Source organism: Cupressus sempervirens, chromosome 11, assembly GCF_028749045.1.
Source record: "Cupressus sempervirens isolate cs-2001-9-10 chromosome 11, ASM2874904v1, whole genome shotgun sequence".
NCBI classification, from domain to species: Eukaryota; Viridiplantae; Streptophyta; class Pinopsida; order Cupressales; family Cupressaceae; genus Cupressus; species Cupressus sempervirens.
In genome coordinates, this window is record NC_143128.1 from 750,923,731 (window position 1) to 750,932,738 (window position 9,008).

At 34.9% G+C, this 9,008-nt stretch overlaps 1 protein-coding gene across 2 annotated transcripts; it reads left to right on the top strand.

The window, feature by feature from the left end:
* Nucleotides 1–2,073: 2,073 nt before the first annotated feature.
* LOC149531779 (NDR1/HIN1-like protein 1) lies at nt 2,074–3,445 on the top strand. Of its 2 annotated transcripts, none has more exons than XM_089811947.1 (2): nt 2,074–2,248; nt 2,556–3,445. In XM_089811947.1, the coding sequence occupies exon 2, from the start codon at nt 2,579–2,581 to the stop codon at nt 3,209–3,211; it is 633 nt and encodes a 210-aa protein (XP_089668073.1). In that variant the 5' UTR covers nt 2,074–2,248; nt 2,556–2,578; the 3' UTR covers nt 3,212–3,445. The 2 variants fall into 2 exon arrangements, with proteins under 2 accessions (XP_089668073.1, XP_089668072.1); XM_089811946.1 differs by having other exon boundaries at nt 2,074–2,119.
* Nucleotides 3,446–9,008: the final 5,563 nt, after the last annotated feature.

Genomic DNA, 9,008 nt, shown 5'->3' on the forward strand with positions numbered 1-9,008 from the left:
ATTTGAGTACCTCTTTGTATTACACAAATAAAAGTTAGATACAATCACTACGAAATTTTCACATAGGCTCACAGGCTCAGATTGTGTTACAATCAACCTTATATTATTTTGTGGAAGGCCCATTGAAACATGCAATAATTTGTACACATCACAATTCATTATGAAAAATGGTGCATTAATTATCACAGAGAAACATGATTACTGGAAGCCTTGGCACTCCTCCATTTGACACTCCCAACGGTCACTCATCCATTTGATGGCCACTCCTCTAGTCTACGGTCCCAAAGGTTTCAAAATTTTTGTGGGCATCATCATACAACATATACCATTTTGATAACATCACTTAATGCTATGGCATCACTATACACTATGTGGGTGTTTGAACACCATCAGTACAGTCTTCAATCAATCACCACTCTTGTATATCATTGTACAACTTTTTTGACCATATGGAGCCTTAACTCCCTGGGCGAGTTGACTTCACTCTGTTGGATGGTCACTCCCTCAAGTAGTGACTCCCTTCAGCAACACGATAATCCCTTCAGCATTAGGTTACTCCCTTTGACCTTGGATACTCCCTTCGACATTGGGACACTTCCTCCGACATTAAACACTCACTTTTACACTAGACACTCTTTTCGGCTTGAGACACTCCCTCTGGCCTCAATCACTCCCTTTAGCCTCAGACACTCCCTTCGAATGACTTTATGTATACCATGCATAACCACCATATGGAAGAGGCACTCGTACAATGACCACTGTACATACAAATCATTTCCAATAGTAACAATTTTCCATATTCATTTCATAAATAGTGTAGAGAACCAATAAAATCTTCAAATTGAATTACATCAGAAGGCGAATCATATTTTACATTACTTTTATAATTGATACCATCTTACAACTTCAAAATATATAATTGAGATATCAAAAAAAAATTATATTTCAAAAATTAATAAATTATATTAAATTATATTATAATTTAAAAACTTTGCTTTAAGAGTGCACGTATAAAAGAAAAGGGTGTCCTAATCAAATAAAAAATTAATTTTTAACATTAATAACATTCAATAGAATAGAAAATTATGACACTAAAAAGCAAGAATAGAAAATGAAACCAATTGATTTTAACAAATAAAAATGTTAAATAACATACTAGAATCAAATTAAATTACAATATATTAAAATTAAATTAAAATAAATTACAATATATTAAAATTAAAAAACGTTGTTTAAAAAATAATTTTTTGGTAAAGTAATCCTAAAGAGTGGATATAAAGAAAAGGGTACCCGACAAAAGAAGTTCTCATAATCTTTTGACTGCCTTCACCAAAATAATTTATTATTTATTCAATTAAAAAACAAACCTCATAAAATAGTATCCACTAAATTGACGACGAAAAAGAAATTAATTCGTAATGTAAAAAAAAATTGAATATAAAACTTATAATTCCCAAGGGAGCCACAAAAGAATGCAAATATAAAGGAGAAGTCAAAAGAAAATCCGATCCATGATGGTATCCAAATTGACTAGAGTTGGCAAAAAAAAAACAACCTCCTTTTTATATTAAAATAAGTTTTAAAAAAAATATAAAATAATAAATATAAAAAAGTACATTAAATATAATAAAAAGTTTTATCACCACTACGTTTAACCTAACAGAAAAAAGGCCGTGCAGGTTTAATGAGAATTTGACTCACCTCAAATTAACTAATTTTGTCACCTTCAATCATTTTGTTCACAAAATTTCTTCCAGTCAACAAACGCCATTATTCTTCTGAAGAATAAGTTTTCCGACTTTATTACAGCCGGCGAAAATGACCGTTACATTTTACCACTCTCCTACCTAACACTCCTCTCTATTTAATAGATTCTTGACCTTTCAGAAAAATACTCACTGAAAATATCGTCTCTCTTTCTCCGTTACTAAAATATCCCATCCTCACCATTCAACAAAAATAGTGCTCTTTCACCATCCCTACTGTATCAAGATTCTCAATTGTTCTCTTCAAACGTCGCTTCAGAATTGTTCTTAGCCACTTTAAAACCTTATAATTGCTCTGAATAAAGTTGTGCACTCAATTTTTTTGTGCGGACTGGGAATTCGTTTGAGCTACTGTAAGTACTGCTCTGTTCCTCTCTTTAATTTGTTTGTTTTGTGGTGAGATTTGAGCTGTTTTGCTCTTTAGTTTGCTTGTTTTACAGTGAGATTTGAGCCGTTGTGTTCTTTAATTTGATTGTTTTTCGGTGAGATTTGAGTTGTTTTGTTCTTAAATTTGCTTGTTTCGTAGTGAGATTTGAGCTGTTCTGTTCTTTAATGTGTCTGTTTTGCAGTTAGGTTTGAGCTGTTTTGTTCTTAGATCTGATTGTTTCGTAGCGAGATTTGAGCAGCATAGTTCTTTAATTTGCCTGTTTTGCAGTGCGATTTGAGCTGTTTTTTCTTGAACTTGCTTGTTTTGCAGTTAGATTTGAGCTGTTTTGTTCTTTAATTTGTTTATTTTGCAATGCGACTTGAGCTTCTTTCTTATTTACATTGTTTGTTTGTTTTGTGCAGATTGAGGTCGGAAAGAAGGAGCCATGGCGGATAAAACGGACTGCGGAAAGCACGGCGTCGGCACTGACAGATTCATTGTAAGGCGCCGGGCCTGGGGAAGCTGCTGCGGCTGCTTGATGTTCCTGATCATAATCATCCTTTTCACAATTCTGATCATTTACCTGGTGCTCCGCCCGCATAAGCCACGGTTCTATGTGCAGGATGCGACCGTCCGCCAATTTAATGCTTCCGGCGACCTGCTGACCTCCAGCTTGCAGTTCACCGTCCTGTCGCGAAACCCTAACAAGCGGATTGGCGTCTACTATGACCAGATCGGTGCCTATGCTACCTACATCGGCCAGCAGGTGACCGCCTATTGCCCGTTGCAGCCGTTCTACCAGGGCCACAAGGACGTCAATGTTCTGTCTCCGGTCCTCTACGGGAACCTCGTTCCGCTAGCTCCGTTCATTGCCGATCATCTGAAGGTCGATCAACAGACGGGAGTTCTGACGTTACATCTGCGGATGAATGGAAGAATCCGTTGGAAGGTCGGTACTTGGACTTCTGGTCATTACCACCTGAACGTGAATTGTTACACCATTCTGGGGCTGAGCGGATCGGGGTTCGTAGGCCAGGCCCCTTTGCAGCCCGGCACCAGGTGTGACGTCAGCGTCTGAGCTGGCACTTTGCTCTTTCTTCTTCTTCTCTAATTACGGTAAATTTCCAGTCATCCGAATAAGGCCATGATGAGTTTGTCTGTCATGAAAAATTTGCCATTCCATTAAACTGAATAATGGCCTTGTCTTGCCTTTGGCAGAAGCCCGGGAATGTGCCGTCTCTTCTTTGCCCTTTCTATTCTTATTTTGTATAAATTTGTACAAGGGGATAATATATATTTTTAATGCTTGAAATATCGTAGAATGAGAAATGAGAAATGTGCTGGGGTAAGTTTAATGCGGATTTTTGTACTCCTGTACATTCTTCATTGCATTTACTATATTTTTAATTTGGTGGGCGATTCCTTCAAAACAGATTCTTCGGAAACTGACAGATATACAATGTGGTTTGAAGAAGCCATTATAATTCCTATTTCTATGAGCAATTCACTGAAAATTTCTGTGATAATATAATTTTTAAAGCTGTAAAGCATTCAGTGAAGGAATATTGTTTCAAGCCTGGATGATGATTGATTTTCCCTTTTTCAAAATTATCGTATGGCTTGAACTTTATTTTAAATAACTTTAGTTAAGTTAAGTAAGTTCAGTTTTAAATGGATTTTATGAATTATGTATTTCTTCTTTTTATAACAACTAAATTAATAGTGGAGAATAATATCTTAATATTAGGAAGGACAAATCACTTTTTTTTTTTCAATTAAGTTATTGTCTTTTTCATATTGAAATAGAGATTAAAAGTTTCTTTAAAAAATGTAGTAATAGAGAACTTGTATTGTTGAAAGAGAGGTCACATGTTCAAATCTTACTAGAAGTAGTGTATATGCAGATAGACCCAAAAATACACATTTATATCATGAACTATAAAAGTACTTTATTTATCCTTCTTATTGAACTTGTCTCTGAAAACAGTGATGAATTTTCCAATAGAACTTGTCCATAAAAGCAATGATAAATGATGTACAAAAAATGAGTATGTGCGCCTCATTTGATACATATGGTATGTATGGCTCATTTGATAAATATATCTGGTCTGGTAAACTATAAGATCTTTCTTTTCCTTTTCTATTTAACCTGTCCATAAAAACAATGATAAATGATGAAGAAAGAAATACATTATTTGTTTTAGCCTATATTCTTTGGAATACAACATCAGTTCCTTGTAGCATATGAAATTACAATTATATATCTATTCATATTATATGTCTAATCCAATTAAAATTCAACTCTTATTTACGAGATGTGGGAATTATCCATCCAAGGTCACGATCAAATGTGTTTTTTTTCGTCTTCATAATGAAGGAGGTGCGGGGTTTTTCGTATTCCACATGGCCCACTTATTTGACCTTTTGATTTATTTTATCGCTCCATTAAGTCTTTATTGACCTAAATCATTCCACGTGTCTTGATTATGTCATTTTTTTTTTGCCCAAGTTTTTATATTCAATCATGTCGGTCTCTTATTAACCCTACGTTTTATCTCTTGATTATGTCTTTAACTTACTGTTATTGGTGGTTTATAACTCAATTCTTGGATTGATGTGACTACTCTTAACTTCAACATCTTGGCTGTTAGAATGGTTGTATGTCATTTTGGCAATGAATGCTTTTAGCTGGTTGCTACTATTCCATTAAGAATATTGAACAAGTTCCACATTGTCCATTGGGTTATCTTTATGGATTCATGTGGTGGCGAGAATAGAATGGTGGAGAACATATGCGTTCGAGTATGGGTGGGCATCCCTTCCTCGAATAGCTCACCACTTTATTGTTTTGAGTTGAGGACAATAGGTGGCATGGTGTCTTTTGGTTCCTACCAAACAAGTGCGTTTTTTGTGACCATACCAAGCACTGCCGGTAAACTTTACAAGGTCTGTAATCTTAAATTCTTGTGTAGTGTGTATGCAAACTTTACATATAATTGGACAAATGTGACCTACTTTTTGCCCAATAATATGTGGGGACACGGTTAAGATGTATAGGTCATATTGCTTGAATTGCTACATGATCATTATTGGGGGTATCTACGGTTTCCTTATGTTATGTATTTATGGGCGTATTAATGATTGAAGGTATGTCAGAATTGGTCAAAGTATTGATCGAGGTAGCTTGTTAAAATATAAATTTCCTTCACTACACTATTTTGAAAGTTGAGTTATAACAGTCAATGGGCACTTGGTCTACTGGTGAAGTTGAATGGCTCACAAAGAGCCCACCAGGGCTCAAGTCTTGTTGAGTGCAATGCCCAAAGACATCATAAGGGATGAGGCCGGGATCGTGCCCGGCGTGAATTTGCCAAGCCTGATGCTCTTTAGTCCTTGGCTCTTAACCAAAGAGGTTTTAGGCACGCGTGGCCCTGTATCAGGTATCTAAAACTTGTTTGTGGATGACCTCCATCAAAAACTTAAGTTACAACTAATATATATGTGGTGAATATTCAATTGATTTTTTTTTTTAATATAGTGTGACATTTAATTGAAAATTTAGTGTACAAGAGTTGGGTTTCTATATATCTTGGAATGAGTGTTTGAGAGTTTGTATAGACACTTAAGAGATTTTTCTTGGGGGTAAGTTTCTACTTCATGGGGTAGATCTCTTCTCATTGATTTCAAAAGAACTAATACATGCAACAAGTAATAACAATAATCCCTTTGCTCAATACATTAGTTCTCTTCATCAAAGAGGTAGGGAAAATATCTCTATTCAAACGAACAAAAGAAACAAAGGGGGTAAGAGAGAAATTATCTAATCCTTCCCCATACAAAACCAATACATTTTCCATCTTCTTCGTACCAATTTCCTCAACAACAAATATGCCTTCAATGAACCACCTCTTTGGATTTGGGGAAGTTAGAAGTAATGCAACTACGACACCAACTCAAAACTTTCTGTGTGCCCAAATAATGTGGTCTCGTAGCCTCTTTTCAACTTGTTTATGTCCTCTCCTATCCATTCCTCTCCTAATACATTTTAACTATTGCAAGAAAGAACTATTCCTCAAAGAAAAATAAATCTTAAGCTAACTGTCAATCTCCTCCTCCTAACAAATACAAGTGACCCCAAAGCTCACCTTTGCTACAATTAATATCCTTTGAAACTTGAACATATAAAGAATAGCCAAAAGACAAACTATTTAGCCAGAGTTGCATTCTTCAATTAGATCAATACCCCTATAAAATTTTCTAGAACCTTGTCAAATACCAAATCAAATCTACCCCAAATCTCCATAGTCCTCCATACTCCATTGAAAGCCTACTTCTCCTATAAAAAGTTTCTACCAAGTACCAATAAGAGTCATTTAGGGGTTCAAATCCATGTCTTGTCCATCTAGCTAGTTTGCCTTAGCAAAATTAATTAAATTCTCATTAAGTTCATGTGAGGACTATATAGTTTCTTACATCTTGAGCTCAACATCTAGATTCTAAGTTTATCAACTAGCTTATTTTCCTTTCTATTAACATGTGAAAATGAAACATTATCCATCTTTTATAAAAAAATCTCTAACTATTATCAACCTTTTTTTTTTCAATTTATAATTCTAAATAGAATTATTACTTACAACATTAATACATATCAATGCATTCCCGTATACATCTGTAACTTTAATTCCTTTATTGACACACAATCTTGATCCAAAAGTTAATACCTTGAATCTTGCTTTATTGTTTGAGGCAAAACCCACCTTTCTTGTTAGGGTCCAAATGCATTTCCCTTTCTTATTCCTGATGGCAAAACCTATCTTAGCTTCACTCAAATTCCCTCACGCCACTCCATCAAAAATAAATTTCATTCTACCGTGTACCAATGCTTCCCACTTAATGTCCCTTCTTTTCTTTCCTTTATTGGGAGCTAACTGCAAAGAAGGGTTAAGATTACACCATCTCTTTTGTATTTATAAGTCCTATAATGTAAAATGGGTAAGTGCACAAAGATGGGGGACCAATAAGATTGCACTCATCTTTCTTCTCCCCCATAAAACTTAATAGTGTATGCTATATACATGGTGTACACATGTTTAGTGGTGAAATGGTAGCACTTAATGACATGTGCAATATAAAACTTCCACTTCACATTAACATTCAATGCTAGGGAAAGAAGGACTTCCAAACTTAACTCTCAATATAATTCAGGTAAGATCAGAAAAACCCAAGTAGGATGAAGGGATGCCAATAATAAACCTAAATTATACTAAGGAAGTATGCAAGCACATCCTCTTTCATGCAATGTTAACTAACTCTAAGATAGCAAATGTGAATGTAAATTGGACCAATTGATTAAATGACAAAAGTAAAATAAATCTAGGAGCTAAATCTATCCAATCAACCCAATTAAGATAGAGAAATAGGTCTATGCTAAAAGATAGAAAGAAGGGTGGAAAATTGACCTCAAACTTGTAAAAGGAAAATGTCTCTCATCTCTAAAACCATGAATTTGAAATTGTGACTGATATTCCAATTGTGGATTCACAATTATAATAGAAAACCTAGAAAACCATGAAAATCCCAGGCCTCCAAGTATAGGTCAACCATAAGAAAACCTACCGCTAGGTTTACAGAATGTTGGAAATATTCTTAAAGCACTATAACAAAGTCAACCAATATTTTTTTGAAAGCTTGCAACTTATACTTTCTAGATCCAAATTCAAAATTTTGATACCTTTCTCCTACACATAAGAGAAATGGATTTTTTTGGGAGGGCAAGAGCTTAGCTTGGTCAAGACACCATTTAGCAATTAACCTTGAGAAGAAAAGAAATGAAAATCTTATAAAGAAGAAACAAAAATGTAAATGTTCACCTTGCTTGATGAAGACCTTTTCAATAAGGATTTTGCAATGCTTGCATGTTGTAGATGTTGAATTTACAATGAAGGGTGTAGAAAATCTCCACAAATATAATGAATCTACTAAAACCAAGTCATAGAGCCATGGATGTGAATTTCCATGAAAATAGATGAAGAAGATAAATGCCACAATGTAGATCTCCTCCCTTGATGGTCGATAAAATGTTAGATCTCAAAGAGAAAATTTTCACAAAGGATCCTTGAATCTTGATAATAACTTGAATGCTTGAAATACATTAATGAATAAGTTCGCTTGGCTGCTCAAGAAGTTTCTTGAGAGTTGTGTTCGTGTGTGTGGATTATGAAAATAAGGTGCCTACGATTTATTTTGTACTAGTTTTCAGGAGAGAAAACAAAGCAAGTAGATGAGGTCACCTAATTTTTTAATTTATGTCCCTGAGACAAAACTAGTAGTGGGGCCAAAAATGCCTAGGGTGAAGGTCGACTTGGTCAAACTATACTAATATAGGTAAAATCAGTCGACCTCTAGTAGGGTTATGCTGAGAAGGGATAACCCTAAGCTCTCATAAATTGAACCAATAAAATTGAAAGAAAAGGAAATGAGCGGGTGAAAAGACAAAATGAGAAAAAAATCCATTCATGATCATTAGAGCTAAAAGGTCTTAAATGGTGGGTGCTTCCATCTTAAGACAATACAATTAGCCCCTAGTTTAGCAAGTGTATGAGCTACAATCTCATCATGAGTAAGGAGACAAAGAAACCATAAATCCCCTAATAGATGCAAGTCTTCATCATATCCAAAATCATAACATGAGATTTGTCACTAGAAAGAGAAAAAGTGTTATCAACTTGTCCAACAAGGTTTGTGTTCCTTATTGTGAACTACACAAAAAGGAGCATTACTACAAATGATGGCATTGGATAGTCTAGAAAGAGTATGTGACACCCTAATCAACCCACCAAATACTAATTGAATGGTCTAGCAACTGTGTGTGGCAT

Coding starts and splice junctions, on each gene's coding strand:
- LOC149531779 (XM_089811947.1), top strand. CDS start 2,579: ATGGCGGATAAAACGGACTGCGGAAAGCACGGCGTCGGCACTGACAGA.